Source organism: Diaporthe amygdali (assembly GCF_026229845.1).
Source record: "Diaporthe amygdali strain CAA958 chromosome Unknown NODE_38_length_435494_cov_65_447576, whole genome shotgun sequence".
In the NCBI taxonomy this organism is placed as follows: Eukaryota; Fungi; Ascomycota; class Sordariomycetes; order Diaporthales; family Diaporthaceae; genus Diaporthe; species Diaporthe amygdali.
Window position 1 is genome coordinate 351,970 of NW_026517058.1, and position 18,766 is coordinate 370,735.

The 18,766-nt window shown below is 55.1% G+C and overlaps 7 protein-coding genes across 7 annotated transcripts; 4 read left to right on the forward strand and 3 right to left on the reverse strand.

Annotated features, from left to right (window-relative positions):
• Positions 1-850: 850 nt before the first annotated feature.
• Positions 851-2,757, reverse strand: J7T55_005374 (uncharacterized protein; the record flags this gene model as incomplete). The annotated part of the gene is made up of 5 exons (XM_053133694.1): positions 851-1,346; positions 1,411-1,543; positions 1,644-2,169; positions 2,252-2,304; positions 2,502-2,757. The coding sequence occupies 5 exons, from the start codon at positions 2,755-2,757 to the stop codon at positions 851-853; spliced, it is 1,464 nt and encodes a 487-aa protein (XP_052988560.1).
• A 700-nt stretch (positions 2,758-3,457) lies between these two features.
• Positions 3,458-5,262, reverse strand: J7T55_005375 (pul domain-containing protein; the record flags this gene model as incomplete). The annotated part of the gene is made up of 2 exons (XM_053133695.1): positions 3,458-4,927; positions 4,990-5,262. 2 exons carry the CDS (start codon positions 5,260-5,262, stop codon positions 3,458-3,460), a joined length of 1,743 nt encoding a protein of 580 aa, XP_052988561.1.
• Positions 5,263-6,565: 1,303 nt separating this feature from the next.
• Positions 6,566-8,331, forward strand: J7T55_005376 (guanosine-diphosphatase; the record flags this gene model as incomplete). The annotated part of the gene is made up of 2 exons (XM_053133696.1): positions 6,566-8,184; positions 8,274-8,331. The coding sequence occupies 2 exons, from the start codon at positions 6,566-6,568 to the stop codon at positions 8,329-8,331; spliced, it is 1,677 nt and encodes a 558-aa protein (XP_052988562.1).
• A 615-nt stretch (positions 8,332-8,946) lies between these two features.
• On the reverse strand, positions 8,947-10,742 carry J7T55_005377 (uncharacterized protein; the record flags this gene model as incomplete). Its single annotated transcript, XM_053133697.1, has 4 exons — positions 8,947-10,208; positions 10,310-10,433; positions 10,609-10,680; positions 10,740-10,742. 4 exons carry the CDS (start codon positions 10,740-10,742, stop codon positions 8,947-8,949), a joined length of 1,461 nt encoding a protein of 486 aa, XP_052988563.1.
• A 358-nt stretch (positions 10,743-11,100) lies between these two features.
• On the forward strand, positions 11,101-11,953 carry J7T55_005378 (uncharacterized protein; the record flags this gene model as incomplete). Its single annotated transcript, XM_053133698.1, has 4 exons — positions 11,101-11,130; positions 11,198-11,251; positions 11,358-11,453; positions 11,513-11,953. 4 exons carry the CDS (start codon positions 11,101-11,103, stop codon positions 11,951-11,953), a joined length of 621 nt encoding a protein of 206 aa, XP_052988564.1.
• A 1,117-nt stretch (positions 11,954-13,070) lies between these two features.
• Positions 13,071-14,576, forward strand: J7T55_005379 (uncharacterized protein; the record flags this gene model as incomplete). The annotated part of the gene is made up of 2 exons (XM_053133699.1): positions 13,071-14,264; positions 14,328-14,576. The coding sequence occupies 2 exons, from the start codon at positions 13,071-13,073 to the stop codon at positions 14,574-14,576; spliced, it is 1,443 nt and encodes a 480-aa protein (XP_052988565.1).
• A 2,248-nt stretch (positions 14,577-16,824) lies between these two features.
• Positions 16,825-18,600, forward strand: J7T55_005380 (Efflux pump FUB11; the record flags this gene model as incomplete). The annotated part of the gene is made up of 1 exon (XM_053133700.1): positions 16,825-18,600. The coding sequence occupies one exon, from the start codon at positions 16,825-16,827 to the stop codon at positions 18,598-18,600; it is 1,776 nt and encodes a 591-aa protein (XP_052988566.1).
• Positions 18,601-18,766: the final 166 nt, after the last annotated feature.

Sequence of the window (18,766 nt, forward strand, 5' to 3'; positions counted from 1 at the left end):
GAACGAATGACAGTCAGAGTCTTGCAGAAGCTGCCGGGCTATTAAGCTCCAAATCACAACTGCAGATGTGTTTTATAACAGTCATGATGAACACCCTAGGGGGTGTGGGCCAGGCGAAGAGGGTCTGCAGCTGGGTGCTAATTCGCGTCAAGTAGATTGGCTGCGGAAATTAAAGCTTTGTCGGTAATATATAAAGCTCTTGGTTTTCGGTAGGGTTCAACCTCATCGACTAGCGACGAATTGGTCTGATCTGACGGAGTCATTCTTGACCAACTATATGGATGCAGCTTCCAGGCGGTGTTTCTGAATTATCAAATCCCCATCTCGACGGCTCGTTTCAATCAGAGGAACAGCCCGTCAGTCTCTTCCAGCTGTTGTATGGGCCCCCGGTTGCACCTCAGCCGGGGCACAGTCAGGACCCGAAGAGGACTAGATGTAGGAGCTTGTAGGCTTAAGCTTCTCCCGTTGAATTATGGCGATATAAGAAACGCACCAATGCCAGTTAACAGTCCCCATTGTTTGTGTTTTCGAAAACACCAAGTACCAGGATGGGACACTGTACCTGACAAGGGTATCAACTCACCACTGCTTGGCGAAGCACTAACAAAATTAGGCCAGATGAGAGACACCCCTGCCAAGAATGTTATGACAGCAGGATAGGGCAGTTCCAGTTATTTTGCAGCAATGGAATGTATAGAGCGCAAGATGCATGGCTAAATGTTCATGATAATGTAATAGATCAGCAATCATATGTTTCATGATGGCCAGGTTGTAACCAGCTTTCGTTTTCATCACACTTTGATGTATCCCAGACTTATCCATTTCTCGTGGATGAACATTGGGCTTCTATTCAAAGCTCCGAAACTTTGAAGCCTCCAGGGCACAACTTCTGGAACACTTGCTCAGGGTCATACTTGGCCGCCACCTTCTTCATAAATTCGACGTTCTCAGCCCCGTAGCTCGCCAGAACATCCTGGCTGGAATTTGCATAATTCAGATATAGCCAGTCCTCGGCACCATCGATAGAGGTTGCGAATTTCTGCACTTCGTCGACCCAAGCCTTGACCTTGGGGTACGCAATCGCCCGCTGTTCCGCCGTGGGGACCGAGACCAAAGCCAGCAGCAGGACGGCGTCGTCTTTCTGTTTCTCCAGCCCCAACATGTTGCCGCCCGCCTCGGCAGACTTTTCTCCGTAGAGCTTGGGGAGGGGCTGGAAGATACATTGGGAGACCATGTTGCCATCTGGGACGATGGATTCCAGTTCTTCTACAAGAGTATCGTGAAGCTCGGAGGCTTTGGCCATAATGCGGGTGTTGTTCTTGAAGGTCAGGGTGAACCAGATGACGCTATTGAAAGGTTAGATTTGGAACATTGAAGCTGACTCGGAGGCCGGTGGCACAAGGTCTTTACTGGTAGTTTCCGGGTGTATTGTTCTCTGCTATCAGCTCCGCTACTGTTGTCATTTTGGTGTTGGTGGTAATTTCAGGTAAAGCTAGCCATTTGCTATATGCTGGCGCTCTCTCAGTGCCTGTCATGCTCACATCTATAGTGGCGGTCAATTAGCATCAGGGCCCCTTCATGAACTCAATGCAGACACAGGCCGCAGGTGGGCCCCGTGCTCACATCGCAGAATTGTTACTAACAGAGTGTGCAGATGACCGTCTCCTTGAAGCTCGGTAACTTTGTGAAGAGCACGATCAAGTTCTCGTCAGGGTGTGCAGCGACATTCGCCGCGAAATCACGCGTTGCTTCGATCGCTGCCGGGATATGCTCCTTGGAGAAGACGGTTATCCCGCCCCAGATTCCTTTGTTCTCGACCATGGCCATCTTAAAGCTCGTCACGATGCCAAAATTGCTGGAGCCGCCCTTCAGCGCGCGGAAAAGATCCGGGTGCTCGTCTTTGTTGGCTTTCACAATGCGGCCGTCTGCCAGCACAACCTCATACTCCAGCACATTGTCGCAGGCGAAGCCTCTCCGAGCTGTGAGGAAGGTCTTGCCGCCCCCAAGGAGCAGGCCGGCCACGCCGACCTGGCCCTCACGGCCGCCGGGGACGATCCGGTCATATGGGGCGAGGACTGCATAAATGTCGCGCCAGCGGCCGCCGGGGCCGAAGCGGACTGTCTCGGAGACGGTGTCGACAGTGAGATCTGTCATTAAGCCCAAGTCTATCTGGTTTTGAGAGTAGGTAAGCTCACGAGCTGTAACTCTCAGACGCCTAGGTCGGTTACACAAATGATCGGGAATCGCTCACTGTCACGCCCCGGTCAATATTGTTGGCCCAACTGGCGTGCCCACCACTCCGGACTAGAACAGTCAGCTATGCTTTGAGGTTCGATGATTGAGCGCATTTGTAAGTGCCCTGTCAAGTCCTGAGATGTGGTCATCGGCGAGGATTTTCGTTCTGGACGTGATAATTACAACAAAAGTGAGGCGTCTCAAAGTTTCGTGGATAGCTTTCACGTGAAGAAGGGAGTTACAACTGTCCGGAGTTTCTATCTTACTGGCAAAGGTATGTCCCCCAGCTACGAGAGCCACAACCGCTTTTGAAACTTCATCGGCCGATCGAGGCGTGACGATGCAAGCCGGCCGCAACCTTGCGTCCTTGCTCCAGTACGATTCGTTCCGCGACACATAGTCAGTGTCAGTCGGCAGCAAGACGCGATGGGCAAGCCCTGCCTCGGCGAGGCGATCCGCCTGGGGACAAATTGACTTGGGGGAAAGCTCTGACATGATCCAGTTTAGATTGGGGAAAGACATCTTGAGGATGCCTGTAAGATAGGCCTCATGACGAAGGCGGGGTGTGGTGAGAATGAAGTTATATCCAACCCAGATATTATCTTACACACGTGACGATCAGCTACGCTTCAACTAACCCCCCCGCTAGAGCACCACCGCATGCAGCTCGTGCATATTTCACCACGGAGGAGCTAATGCCGAAATGCTGACTGACTTGGCGCTCGTCTCCCGCTGTTCAAAGAAAGTACGGGTAGAAGCAGGGGTTGATTATCTTGGCTGCCTGCTCATGTCATTCTTTATAGCTGTCCCTTGAGGGTCGTGACCCAGTGGGCCGATGCCACGATACGATGCATTTTCATCTGCTGCGTCTTGGCGTAGACGCGTCCTGAGATGCTGGACGCGGGCACGGCACAGTGACAGTGCAGGCAGCCACGAGACTGATCTTGCAGTAGACGAGGGGGCTGAACGCCTTTCGTTTCTGCCCGGTTTGCCAAAATGATGAAGTGGTAACGTCGACAACAACGAAAATTTGTTTAAGCTTCTTCGCAGTCGATCGGGATTCGTCGTCTAAATCTAAATCTCCCCTAGTCGTCTAAGCCATGCCATTGTAAAACACCCATCTAGCTGAAAAAACCACACTGCACACGTAAACGCTATAAGGGCCGTGTATTGAAGCCAGAGAAGGACATCAAACATGTCTTGAGCAGGACCATCCCTCCATCTACGGCCTCCTCAGCCCCTTGCCGAGAAGCTCCCCACCAACCTCCTCAACCAGCTTCACATCCTTGAATGCGCCTTTCTTGCCTTTCACAGTATCATCCGCAGCCATGACCCTCAGCAAGTCCACCAGCTCCCCATCCAGCGGCGCCAGGTAAGCCAGGTATCCAAGAGCGAGCAGCATGCCCTGCAGCGCCTCGGTAGACTCGCCCTCTTGCGCGATAGCCTCGAGCAGCGAGGCGGCCAGCTCGATCTGGTCGGCCTCGGGGAGGGCGTCGTCCTGGCTCGTGCGCCGCTTGCGGTTGTTTGCCAGCGCGACATTGAACAGCAGCGATGCGGCGGCGACGCGAACGTTGCTGTGGTTATCGTCCAGGAAGCTGGCTGATATCAGGCCCGTGATCGCAGTGCGCAGGCTCTCGTGCGTGAGAATCTGGTCTGGGTAGAGAGGAGTGGTGAAGAGGTTGCAGGCCATCTGCAGCGTGACGAGTCTAAGCGCGTACGGGCAGTCTTTCAGGCCGTTGACATAGGAAAGGAGGGATAGGACCGTGGCGTGGTCTTTTTCTTCGGCGAAGACGCCACTAAGGCGAGGATCAACGAGTCCGCAGCGGAGGAGGTCGGTGACTGTGAACATGAGCTCGGGAGGCAGCGTACTTGTTGAGGCCTGGAGGAAGGCTGTGAGAGATGGCATATCGGGGAGCGGGTCATTTGCGGGGCCTTCTTTGCTGCGAGCTTCTATGAAGTGCGAAATGGCCTTGACGGCCTCGTGATCTGCCGCGGTTCCCATCTTTGCGAGTAGCTTCTGCAATGGCGGGATCTTAGTGAAGAGCACGGGCTTCGCTTCCGGGTTCTGCAAGCTCGGCAGCCTCAGTGATGCATGGGGGTGGACCGGGTGTGCCATCTGGACAAGCAGCTGAACGTTCCCTCGCAAGGCTGACTGGTCAGCTCCGGACCACCTGTTCTCTTCCTTGCCATGGAGAAAAGTGATGAAGGTGGGAGTGGCTCGGACCGAGTACCGACTGCCAACGTCAAAGGCCTGTGAGATATCCACCTTGACCAGTACTGCCTTATCTCCAACTTCGGCTGCGAGCTCGTCATACAAAGGGTATAGCATCTTGCAAGGGGCACAGGTCGCAGACGTGAAAAAAACAACAGCGCAGGACTTTTGCGCACTCGCGAGAAGAGAATCGAACTCCTGGGAGCTGGCGGCTGTCCGTACCGTGGCTTGCTGATGCTGAATCTTGGGCTGAGCAGGGCCTGAGGTTGCTTGGCCGTTCTGGATGCCCCAGATGCCTTCTCTACTTTGCCTGCCCGCCTCGACCTGCTGGTTCAGAGCGGGCATGAGCATTCTCCCCATGGGCGATTGCAGCACAGCATCGGGCATGTGGAGAATGTGGTCTGGTATCCCCTTGCCCAGCAGAAAAGTTGCGAAATCATTTGAGAAATTGTTGCAGTTATGTTTCCACAAGTCGTACGCCTTAAGAGGTGTCAGTCAGCCGTCGCCAGGTTTGAGCCAGAACATCACATCACGGTACTCACTTGGACGGTATAAATCTCTCTTAATGAGTCCAGATACGGATGGATGACTTCCATGGGTAGTTCGGTCTTTCCCAAATGTAGACGCTGCAGTGGTCGACCAAGATGAGAGGAGCCAGGGGTGATGGCTACGACGTTGCCGTCGTAGACGTACTCGAGACCATCAAGCTCGATGGAGGTGTGGTAGATTGCATCGAGCTGGAAGCCAAGAAGACCCATGGACATCTGTCGTGCAAGACCTTGGGAGAGGTCATACACGAGCAGATGCACGTCCATGGTTGTGAGCGAGAGATGAGAGAATCGTGAGGAAAATCCACAGGCGCAAATGCCACAGGCGACAGGACAGATGACGGAGGATTGGGGACAGAGGATAGAGAGCGGCGGATAAGAAAATACTAAAAAGAAGACTGGACGAGGAAGAAGAATACTTGCCTCTTCACCTAGGGTATAGTGAGATGAAATGTAATGCGAGGTCGAGATGGGCGTGTGATGTGGCTTAGGAGGTTGAGGCAACAACAAGACGCGGCGGCGTTCAGGCCGTCAAAGGAGGCCATCATCCATCATGGGATGGATGGGCATCACCAATCATCGAACCTCGGCGAAGTCGACAGACGGACACAGGCAGACGGACGGAACGGGACGGTCGAAAAGTGTGGCTGAACTCTCCGTTCCGTATTCTGTACAGTAAACGCCAAAACGCCACACTCCTCCTATTCCTCCTTGCAGCTGCCTCCTTCGATCTTGACAGGGGGTCCAAGATTAGAGCCAGGCGAGCCAGGCCTGCCCAGGCTAGAAGTTGGGGGCGCCGTCTCCACCCAACGGCAGGGGCAAGGGACAAGAAATCAGGGACCAACCAGTGACGACTGCCACAATACAGAGCATACCTAGCCAGAGAGGCAGGGAGACTACCGTGCTGTGCTGGTAGTCTACTGTACTGCAGACTGCAAAGCAGTACGTAGGCTAGACTAAACTATACTGTACCTGGCACATGGAAATTGACAACGAAATTCTGCATCAGCAATTCAACACCCATCCATCGGCCATCATTGTTCCCCTTCTCCCTGCCCTGCCCCCTTTTCTGTCCACTCAACACGACACGACACGACTACCACGACAGACACGACCATCCCAATCCTCGACGACGTCCTGGCCGTCTCGTGTCGACTGTTCTCTTCTATCCCTCCACTCTGGTTGTTGATCGTTGATTGTTGCTTGTGGAAATAGCCTGTCTTGTCTCGCGCCAGCCAATTCTACCGGGAACAGACATTTGTCCTCCTTTTTTGTCCTCGCTACGCTACGCTACGCCACGCGGTGATCCCTTCTTGTCTCTCGCTTCCCCTATCTATTCGCCTAGGGCTTATCGCGTTTAATGGAGGCCGTGGCTTGTGCTTGCATTCACGAATTGCCCTGAGCTAGCTACCACCTGGTCTAAGACGGAACTGTCCCAGTCACTCATTCACCTCGTCGATAATTGTCGTCGATAGCCAATCCTCGACATCACCTCGATCCCACCCGTCTCCACTCGACTCGCTGACCCTCCGGCAGTCGAACCTCAGCGACACAGAGGACCAACGCCCACATGCGGCGTACCTCCGTCTCTCTGCCCAAACACAAACAAGGCCTCGCCCACGACCCTCACGAGAAGCCGGCTCGCTACCAACCGCGACAAGTCGGCACCCTGGAGAAACTCAAGAACGATATGATGTCCCAGGCGCAGAAGACGCGCTGGCTCAAGACCGGCGCACTAGTCTTCTTCGTCCTGGTCGGCCTCTACTACCTCGCTCCCTCAGGCGTTGATGTCTACCGTGGCTCCTCGGGTTCATCGCCGTCAGCCGGCGGTGGCCAGGTTCCCTCCGATTCGAGCTATGGCACCACCTACTGCACAAAGTCCTTCTCCAAGGATAAGCCAATCGTGCAATATGTCAACATGATCGACGCCGGCAGCACTGGCTCGCGCATCCACGTCTACAAGTTCAACAACTGCGGTCCCACCCCCTTCCTCGAGAACGAGGTCTTCAAGATGACCAAGAAGGTGGACGGCAAGAGCAGCGGCCTCAGCGCATATCCCGACGACCCACAGGCCGCTGCTGAAAGTCTGAACATCCTCATGGACGAGGCCATGGCAACCGTGCCGGACAAGCTCAAGGGGTGTTCCCCAGTTGCTGTCAAGGCCACCGCGGGTCTGCGTCTCCTTGGGCCGGAGAAGTCGCAGAAGATCCTAGACGCCGTGCGCACTCATCTCGAGACCAAGTACCCCTTCCCAGTCGTGACAGCCGAAAACGAAGGTGTTGCCATCATGGAAGGAAAGGACGAAGGTGTCTACGCGTGGATCACGACTAACTACCTGCTGGGCAACATCGGTGGGCCGGATGAGAGCTCTACCGCCGCCGTGTTCGACTTGGGTGGTGGCTCCACGCAGATCGTCTTTGAGCCCAACTTCAAGGGTGTGACGGACGGTGGAATGCCTAGCAAGATGGCCGAGGGCGACCACAAGTACGATCTGGACTTTGGCGGGCGCCACTTCACCTTGTACCAGCACTCGCACCTGGGCTATGGCCTGATGAGCGCGCGCGAGGCCATCTACGCCGAGCTCATCAACCAGGTTCACGCGGCGCACAGCAGCTCCCCAGACAATTCCTGGACGGCAAAGCCCGTCGTGAACCCGTGTCTCGCATCGGGCACGTCCAAGGTGGTCACCGTGAAGCTTGGCGACTCGCACCCGCTCGGCGCAACGCGCGAGTTCAACTTCACCGGCCCCTCGTCCGGCGGCGCGCCTGCGCAGTGCCGCAGCCTGGCCGAGAAGATCCTCAAGAAGGAGGCCGAGTGCAAGCTGGCCCCCTGCTCCTTCAACGGCGTGCACCAGCCCGCCCTGGCCAAGACGTTCACGACTCAGGATGTCTTCTTCCTGTCGTACTTCTACGACCGCACCCAGCCGCTCGGCATGCCCGACAGCTTCACGCTGCGCGAGATGCAGGACCTCGCAACGCGGGTGTGCGGTGGCGCACGGGACGGCGGCTGGGACGTCTTTGCCAGCGTGGGCGGCGCGCTCGAGGAGCTTGCCGACCGGCCGGAGCACTGCCTCGACCTGAGCTTCATGGTCGCGCTTGCGCACGCCGGCTACGAGATGCCTATTGACCGCGAGGTGCGGATCGCGAAGAAGATTAATGATAATGAGCTGGGTTGGTGTCTGGGCGCTAGGTGAGTCCTCTCTCCCCTTGTCCTACCCGACATTCCTACCCCCCCCCCCCTGACCAACAGAATTAATTCATGCTAACGTCGCTATCTAGTCTCCCGCTCCTGTCCCAGAACTCGGGCTGGCAGTGCAGAGTCACTGAAATCCACTAGGAAGGGAAATCGGAATTATAGAAATAGGCAATGTATGCTCTATCATCAGCGGCGTGATCCGTTGTTGTTTGCTATTAGACCGCCACATACCAAATTTCTACGACATGATCATATCAAAAAAAGGCGCGAGAATATGGGCACACCATCGGCTATTCTTTACGTATGAGCCTACTTGTCTCTAATGAGGCCGGAACACAAAACAGAGCCGGCTTCGCGGGACCCATCGGCGTGTTTGGTGGACGGGGAGAAGGACTTGGTGTACCTAGGTATCTACGGATTCATGGACCGTACGCATGAACGAGGCTCAAATATTGATGCGTCAATGAGACGCGAATGTGAATGGAATCGAACGACTCAATTTTTCTTGGAGAAGCAAAGCGAAATATGATGATGTTCCCATGTCGAAGCACGCGCAAGCAGACAGCGCCAGAACTAGATCTGATTATTCCTAGTGTCCCTGTCGAGTAAGCAGCAGGATATATGGGTATCTCGTAAACACACAACGCACGCTCGCACAAAGCAAACAGCCAACCACGAGTGAGTCCGCAAGTCAGCCAAGCAAGGCAACAAACCAAACACTTTATATACAATGTCTTCCCGCAGCCGCCTTTATCTTTATACAGGCGCAGAGACAACCGCAAGAACCTCCTCAACAACGTCCTCAGGCCCCCAGTCCTTGAGCAGCCGTTCGATGGCGCCGAGCTCGCTACCCCACTGCATGCTCCTCTCCTTGGCGGGCTCGACCATCTTGATGCGGTGCAGGTACACCTTGCGAGCGGCGACGCCCACCAGGGCTGGGGTGACGTACTCGAGCCCATGTAGGGGTGCAAGGGTCTTGACCAGCTGCTCGAGATGCCGCGTTGCCTGCGGGGTGATTCCGCCTGCGACGGCGCGATGCATGCGTAGGAAGGAGATGATATTCATCTGGTAGCGTAGCACGTCGATGTCGATGGCGGTGCGGAGGGATAGCTGGCGGAGGTGGGAAATGTCGGCGGCGGGGAATGCGGGTGGCTTGTTGTCAGTAGCAGTGTTGGTGTTGGATGGTATGGCGAGGGGCTTCGGGCTGCTGCGGTACAGGAGGTCGTTGGTGCTGCCGCGGCTGCGTCGCTTGACAACACTGGCCGTGCTGGCGATGCTGGCCTGGTCGTCGCCCCCGCCGTCGTCGGTATATGAGATGGAGGATGCGTCGTCCCCGTCTAGGTGGGCGAACCCTTCCTCGTCCGGATCTACCCAGTGCGCGACGTAGAAGAAGTCGTTCAGGTGCTGCGTCACCCTCGCCTCGCCGCCGCTGTCTGCGCCTAGGACTGCCACCAGCATAAATGTCTTGGGCGCTGTCTGAACGGACGTTCTCGTAAAGATGCGCTTCGTCCGTAGAAGCTCGAGGGCCTGTATCTGCACTGCCTTGGGGGCCTTGTCGAGGTTCTTGGCCAGGATGATGTTGGCTATCTGGCTGTGCGAGGGCCCTGGGGTCTGGGGCGTCAGGGGCGCAATGGCTGGTTGGCCAAGCCGGCCAGGAGCATGGGTGAAGGAGACATGGCCGGCGGGAAAGTAGCTGTCGTGGGCGCTTCGTGAAAGGTAGGGCGAGTGCGAGCGGATGGTGGTGGGACTGGAGGCGTGTGGTTGGAGCAGCAGGGAGCTGGCAAAGTCGTCGAGGGTGGTATTTGGGGTGCACTCGACGACGGCAGACTTGAGCCCGAAGGTGCGGTCGGTGATGAGCTGCAGCTCTGTGACGAGGTCGTGGAGGCAGTCGGCGGGGGTGCTGACGATGCAGTGCTCGTTGCTGATGAGCGACAGTAGGCAGGCCAGCTCGACGTCGCTCAGGGCGTGCACCTTTTCGAGGACATGGTCGTCGGCCATTTGCCTACCCTGCCTGCTAGCTGCGTGGTGGACGCATTGGTTGTCAGGTTACGGAGGTGGAGGTGGTGTTGGTGATGTCGATGGCTTGATGGTGATGTATGGATCGAGAACTCTATCCTACCTCCCGAGGTCGTCGTTGGAGTTGAGAGAGATGGGATGGGATCGGACGAGATCAGCCCTGGCCCCTGCAGCAATGACGATCGGGTGTCACTGTTGCCGTCACCGTCACCGTCACTGTGCTTAGTCTGCCGTAGGCAGTTTAGTTAACAGTTACTGTTACGGTAGACACAGATACGTCTAGTTGCTGCAGCAGCGGTCAGGAGGAAGGAAGTTAGGCCTGCCACTGGCCTGCCTCATGCCTTCCTGCCTTCCTGCCAGGCCTAAACAAAGACACGGCAGGCAGGCACGTGCTCATCTCACAGTGCAGTAGGCGCTGCTCCTGCCCCTGCTCCCCTGCTCTTGCCGCTCCTGTTCCGCTATCATGCGCCTCCACTTGTCTGTCGCATGTCGTTTATCGCCTATCTACAGTACCACAGTACCACAGTACCTACCATAGTGGACCGCAGTACGTTGGCCTTGTCTGTCACTCTGTCACTCTGTCGCCATCCGCCGCTTGCTCGCTTGCTCTGCCTGCATTAGACTGACTACCTCACCGAATACCCATCCTCCACTTCTACACGGCGCTTTTCTTTTCTACTCTATCGTCTACTCAACCGAACCCACAACACCCCCAACACGTGGTCTGCTTGTTGGCCTTTTGACTTCCCATCCATCTCGTTGGTCTCTCTGACTCCGAGTCGAAATCCCACGGCGCAGCTGCTGCAGTCAGTGCGCGCTTAACTGCGTGTCAAGCGTCATCCATTTCCCATCCTCCTACTCTTCCTCCCCAACAACAGAGTTCAGCCGCCCACCATGAGCTCCAGAAAGAAGGTCCTCTTGAAGGTACAGTCGCAATCAACGGAGTTCCAACCTCCAGTCTCGTCACTTCTAACGTCCTTCTTCTGTCTAGGTCATCATCCTCGGTGATAGCGGTGTCGGCAAGACAAGTTTGATGAACCAATATGTACGACCTCTTACATGTGCATACCCGCGCTGCAGCTCGACGATCTTCACGATGCTGGCCAATATGCCCGGTGCACCAGTGATGCTGACGAGACCGTCCCCTCTAGGTCAACAAGAAGTTCAGCGCAAGCTACAAGGCCACGATCGGTGCTGATTTCCTTACGCGGGAGGTGCTCGTCGATGACCGACAAGTGACTATGCAGGTGCGAAGCCCTTTCTTTGCGTATCTACAGCTCGATAGGTTCTGATTATTGTTACACAGCTCTGGGATACGGCCGGCCAGGAGCGCTTCCAGTCGCTGGGCGTGGCCTTCTATCGTGGCGCCGACTGCTGCGTGCTCGTCTTCGACGTCAACAACTCCAAATCCTTCGACGCTCTCGACTCGTGGCGCGATGAGTTCCTGATTCAAGCCTCACCGCGCGACCCAGACTCGTTCCCCTTTGTCGTGCTGGGCAATAAGATCGACGTCGAGGAGAGCAAGCGCGTCATCTCCACCAAGCGCGCCATGACCTTCTGCCAGTCCAAGGGTGGCATTCCCTACTTCGAGACCTCCGCCAAGGAGGCCATCAATGTCGAGCAGGCTTTCGAGGTCATTGCCCGCAACGCTCTGCAGCAGGAGGAGAGCGAGGAGTTCAGCGGGGACTTTAGCCAGGACCCCATCAACATCCACCTCGAGAACGACAGGGACGGCTGTTCGTGTTGATTTCACGGTCTAATGGTTTATTGATTGGTTGGCTGATGGGTCGCGGGGCTGGTGGAACAAGAGGGAGACGGCTTAACGTGCAATACCAGACGGAGAGGGCCGTGGTGGGGAATACGGAACCGCATTGTGTCGCCTGTTGTAGAACCCTGGGCATTCTACCCAAGCTTGCATTCATCGTCGAATCTCGTGTGACTGGCGTGGAGAAGGCATTGAGTAAGAGAGGTCGCGGGGACTTGCACACATCACGCATCACTAGATGAGACACGAAACAGGAGGTGCTGGATGTTCTGGCCCGACTGGATGGGACGAGACAACACGGACTGTTGGACTGACGGAATGATGAATGAGTTGGGCCAGTATTGAATATTTATCTATAGGAGAAACGGGAGCATATGTGTGTCAGTTCATTGGGGAGTTTTGCCGGCGAAATATATCTACATATCCCTTAACCAGCCAGTACGTGATGCAACTGGCTCGCTATTCTATTGCGCAGAACGAGTAGTCTATTTATTTTGGTGGCATGACCTCTTCAACGGTCGACTTGTTGGTGCGACACTTGGGTATGATAGAGCGTCTAGTGCAGACGGTCCCAGCACATGCAGGTGCTCCCAAAAACAGTCTCACCTTCTTCTGCCAGAGGTCCAGCAGACCTGCAGAGGCCCAGGGGCTGAGACAGGGGACCCCCCACCTGTAGGTTAATCGATAAGGCACGACCGGCGGCCGCCGTTTCTGGTCAGACGGACACATGGTTTCCCCCGGTAGCTACTTTGTCCGTCGTGTGCCGTCACTGACTGACTGACTGTCTCGCCAAACCAAACGCTCTCTCTTTTGGCTGGTTCCCTATCTGCTTGCCATCTTCAGCTGCACATTCTTTTACCTGCGCCTAATAGCTTTTGTCTGACGTATTTATTCACTCTTCAGCGAGATATAGAGACAGTGCTGTGCTAGTCCAGCGTTGCCCGACGTCCATCCTCCACCGCGGCTCTACCCTGAATAATTCGAGCAGACAATGGGATGAGCACCTCTCTACACCGGCCGAACACCCGAGCTCGAAGCCATATTTTGGAAGTGAGCATCCTCCCTCCGGACCTCGCTCCCGTCGAGGAAATAGACGACCATGGCGCCCCTCGAGCCCCTGGCTGCAACAGCCGAGCTGGGCCCCGAGCCAGAAGAAATGCGCCGCCGATCCCTCTCCTCAGGCCCGCTCAGCGCTTCCATCGCATCACTACGGGCATCAGGCACACTCGGCACAGCAAGGAAAGGAGGAGCAGGAGGGCTCCTGGCGAGTCTAGGCCTGGGAGGCGTTGCGCGCCGCACCCTTGGCATAGCTCTGCTCCTCCTCACCGTCTTCCTGTGGACGGCGTCCAACTTCCTGGCGAGCTACATCTTCTCCGACCACACCTACGATAAACCGTTTTTCGTGGTATACATAAACACGTCCGTCTTCGCGATCAGTCTGATACCGCTATTTGTGAGGTACTATATGCGCCATGGCATGCAGGGAGTTAGGGCGGAGCTGGTAGAGCTGTGGGTTAATGAGAAGGGCAGGGAGTATAAACAAGGGGGTGGGAATAAGAGGGCGAGAGGGAACTCGTTGCTCGGGCAGCCCACAGTATTCAAGACATCCGATGACGAGGAACATGGTCTACTCAGCGGGCAAGCAGACGACGATGAAGACGACGACCGAGACGCAGAAGCGGGCAGCAGCTCAGGCGACAGCACCACGAGCGCGATGCAGATCCAGGACGCGCCGGGTCTCGAGAAGCCCCCGGCCGACAAGCTCTCCCTCCGCGAGACAGGCATCCTGAGCCTCGAGTTCTGCATGCTCTGGTTCTGCGCCAACTACTTCGCGTCGGCGTGTCTCGAGTACACCTCGGTCGGGTCGGTGACGATCCTGACGTCGACGTCGTCGGTGTGGACGCTGATCTTCTGCGCCGCCATGCGCGTCGAGTCCTTCAGCGCGCGCAAGCTGGCGGGGGTGCTGGCGTCGCTGGCCGGCGTGGTGCTCATCTCCAGCGTCGACCTGTCGGGCAAGAGCGACGAGGACCGCGGCAGCTTCCCGCACAAGAGCCAGGCCAGCATCGCCGTCGGGGACGGCATGGCTTTCTTTAGTGCTATTGTGTACGGCCTGTACGTCACCGTCATGAAGAGGCGCGTCGGCGACGAGGACCGCGTCAACATGCCGCTTTTCTTTGGCCTCGTCGGCCTGCTCAACCTGATCTTCCTGTGGCCGGGGTTCTTCCTCCTGCACTGGACCGGCATCGAGCCGTTCGGGTGGCCGCCTACGGGGAAGGTGTGGGCCATTATTATTGTGAGTGTTTTTCGTGACGGCTCTGATTGAAAATATGCAAGAAAATGCTAACTCTTATTACAGCTCAACTCCCTCTCCTCCTTCGTCAGCGACATGTCCTGGGCCTTCGCCATGCTGCTCACCTCCCCGCTGGTCGTCACTGTCGGCCTGTCGCTGACCATCCCGCTCTCGCTCATCGGCGAGATGATCCAGTACGCCCAGTACTCGAGCTGGATCTACTGGGTCGGCGCAGGCATAGTGCTGGTCTCGTTCCTGTTCATCAACCACGAGAGCGCCGAGGAGGGGGAGAAAGACAGGCAGACTGCGTCATAGATGTCCGCCCGCTCTTGCTCTGTAAATCTTGCGTTGCATGTGTGTAGACAGATTTTTGTATGGCGTTGAAGGGGGCTATTCTTGTTTCTCCGCAGATGGGTTGTAATTATGAATCTTGAGGTACTTGGTACCGGCTAGATGGTTGGATATAAGCGTTTCTGTCGTATATAGATGTACAGATCCTCAGTCGCTTGACTAGATGAATGCACAATTTCCAACACTTTCATATTTATGTAGATCTGGACCAGTGTTCAATTCAACATGTGTCTTCGCCAAGGCTGTTCTTTCAACCCTGGTGTCATTCCTAGCCTGTTCGATATGTCTCGAGTATTGCCCGCAGCTGCTGTAGCTAGCACTCTTAGCCCGGCCTACCAATAGACTGGTGTCAACTTGTGCATACTTGTGCAATGCACAACTCGAGAACTGACCTGATTTCCGTCGGAGCGGGAGAAGCCCTGGCACCGCCAAATCCGTTTGAACTTGAGCTCGACGACGGACCGGCCGGCGGCCGGCGCTTCGGCGGTTGGCCAAACGCCGCGATCCGGGCGCGGTACTACCTAAAGCGGCAAGAAGCAAGCAGGGGATCAAGCTAAGTCACGTCAAGTCATATTTTTGTGGCGGCCGGGTGTTTGTGGTGCGCTCTGTGGCCAGCTCATGCCATGAATAGATCAAGCATAAGAGCATGAGGTTCACGGCCGTCAAGCTCACCTTCCTGGAAAATTACTTTTGATCTTATAAATATTGTGAACTCGTATTTGTTCCTGTATCTAATAAATGTTGATTTTACTCCTACTCAAGAATGAAGAAGTTACAGTCTTCTTGATAAACTCGATCACCAGCTGAGACAAGGCAAACAAGGGATCTATCTTCCAATGATCCCGGATGCTTGCTGCGCTGCCAATCAATCTCGTTACAACTCAGCAACTGACTCGATTCAGGGGCAGTAGGGACGATGTCGCCACTGTCTGAACATGCTTTTGAAATATGCACCATATGTATTACTGGCAGTCGGAATCGGCACGGCGAACCATGTAGCACTGTGACCCACAAAGAAGGAGTTTTAAGAAGGACGGGGTGGGAAGGTCTACGGGATGAATAGCTACGTACTTCAGCCCCGGCTGGTGGTGCGGACATGTCTGAACAGCAAAATCAACTTGAGTGAAGGGAATTAACTGTCTTCTTGCAGCTCAAGGTCACATTGATGCACGGAGTCGACGGGCCTTGGAATCTCAAACGACCTTTAAGAAAAAGCCACTTTACATCCACAGCAAGAAAATATGCAAAGGGATTTAAGAAATTTGGCCGCTGAAAGAACATCGGTGCATGAATTCGATAATAGTAATTTGGTCAGTACTTATTCTTATAGGGGGCTGCAATATGAGGGCCCAACAATCTGAATAGCTGCTGGAGCTGACCTTGAACCGTGGCCAGCGAGATTCTCAGTCATGGTCAACGATGGCTTAAGAGGGTGCTACCCAAGATCCTCATAATCTCAACGTGAAGAGCTGTCGCGGCGACGCGCACACAAAAGCCAGGCTGCTGAGCGCTGGGCTTCGAGCCCACTTCTATTCCTCAATTCAAACCAACATCACATATTCGTCCCAAACCAGCACGATTCATAGGGCCTTCAAGAAGTCGACGCGTGCGACCGATCCTTGGGAACAAGCCAAGCTCGCCAGGACAGGCAAGACTATCCCTGTCAGATCTGAGATCCCCTCCGGATCAGAGCATCGAAAGGGTGTAGAGTGCCAAAAATAACAGCAAGCGTGGGAGCTGGTGAAAAGCCCGGTGGAGTTTTATGAATGGCTTATGCAACGGAAGAGCCAAGTTCCACTGCTGACACTACTTGAAATCCTAAGCAATGTACTAAATAGTGCGCCGGATCACCAGGTTATGCACGGGAATCTGGTAGTGTCCTTCCGACCCACCTAGTATAGCGCTCGAGCTCGGACTTAAGAACGACGGTCCCATGGTATGTGATGTCTTCCTTCGTACGTCATTCGGAATTCCGGCGCCATTTTCCACCCGTATGCCGCGTTGTTCGCATTCGCCGTTTGTGTTCTGCCCAGCTATCATGTTGTGAGACCCTTCAAGTAGGATCTTCTTCCCATTACTGTAGAAATGAGCAACTGTTTCCGACCACCCTCGTCTGTTCTCGCACTCCTTTGGCAACGTCACAATACGCGCTGGCGGTTATTTGTCTCGCCCATTATACCTAATTTTACCAATAACTCGAGCATACCCTAGTATGAAAGCCAACGATGGCGACGAAGTCGTTGCCCCGACGAAACTTCCCTACTGGCGCCTGGTTGCTGACCAAGCTGGAGTCACATCAGAAGTACTCAACTACCAATATGCTGGCTCGGGTACCGAAGAAGATCCGTTTCTAGTCCAATGGATTCCCAACGATCCTCGAAATCCAATGGGATGGAGCAGACCAAAAAAGTGGTTCATCACAATGATGGTGTCCCTCACGACACTGGCGGTGGCTCTTCTCTCGTCCGCCTACACCGGAGGTATCCGAGAAATAATTCAAGAGTTTGGAATCTCCCAGATAGTTGCTACTCTTGGCGTCTCACTCTTCGTGCTCGGCTTTGCTATCGGACCACTCATGTGGGCTCCTCTAAGCGAGTTGTTTGGGCGGCAGTACCTCTTCTTTGGCACGTATGCAGTGCTGACGGCATTCAACGCTGGCTGCGCCGGGGCGAATAGTGCTGCGACTTTGATCGTCCTGCGCTTCTTCGCGGGTGCCTTCGGATCATCCCCTCTCGCGAACTCGGGCGGCGTCATCGCAGATATGTTCCCGGCAGCTGAGAGGGGTTTGGCAATGGCACTATTCGCAGCCGCGCCCTTCCTCGGCCCTGTACTCGGTCCCATCATCGGTGGATTTCTGGGCCAGGCAGCAGGCTGGCGCTGGGTCATGGGATTCTTGGCGGCCTTCTCTGGGACTCTTTGGCTTCTGGGGACCGCTCTTGTTCCCGAGACCTATGCTCCATACTTGCTTCGACAGCGGGCGGCGAAACTATCAAAGATGACGGGAAAATGCTACGTGAGCAAGATGGAGCATGATCAGGGCAAAGTCAATCTCGGAGAGTCTTTCAGAAACGCGCTGCTGCGTCCTTGGATATTGTTATTCCGGGAGCCGATTGTCCTGCTTCTATCGCTCTATATGGCCATCATCTACGGAACGCTCTACATGCTTTTCGCAGCCTTCCCCATTGTGTATCAACAAGAACGAGGGTGGTCTCAAGGCATCGGCGGCTTAGCGTTTCTGGGCGTGATGGTAGGTATGATCTTTGCCATTATCTACACAATCCCGGAAAATGGGCGGTATCAACGTGTGCAAGCAAAAAACAACGGCTTTGCGCCACCAGAAACCCGACTTCCCCCAGCAATGACCGGTTGCATCGCTGTTCCTATTGGCCTGTTCTGGTTTGCTTGGACAAACCAGACATCGATCCATTGGGCTGTCAGTATCGCTGCCGGAATTCCTTTTGGGTTCGGAATGGTGTTGCTCTTCTTGAGCATCATGAACTATCTTATTGACGCTTACACAATCTTTGCGGCGTCTGTCCTTGCCGCCAACTCAGTCATCCGCAGCTGTTTTGGCGCCGCATTTCCTCTCTTCACGTCGTACATGTACGCGGACCTTGGTACCAACTGGGCGTCCTCGATCCCGGCGTTCCTGGCCCTTGCATGTGTGCCGTTTCCATTCCTGTTCTACAAGTATGGAGCCGCAATCCGGTCTCGTTGCAAGTTCGCTGCAGAGTCCGAAGCTTTCATGGCTCGGCTGCGCCAAGAAGACTCAAGCTCGGAGGGAGAGGAACCTGGGCACACAGGATCTTCGGAAGCTGTGGACGACACCGAAAAGACAGCGGATGAACCGGCGTATGCCAGCCGGAACGCACAGCGACGTCGATCTTTGAGTGGTGGTACAGCGGTTTCTACACACCGCAAGTCTTACGATGGTAACCCGTACGACATTGACAGAGTCAACACCAGAGAGTCGTTCGGACGAAATTGAGGGATTTCCATGCATATTCAGACGATCTGAACTTAGAGAACATTAGACGTTCGAATAGAATCAATCTTCGTACAAGAATGTGGCCCCTTGAGCTGCAGCTATCCTCAGTTTGATACTACTATCGGTCCCACGCGAGCTTGGGTGGGGCGCTGTCCCTTGCAAGCAA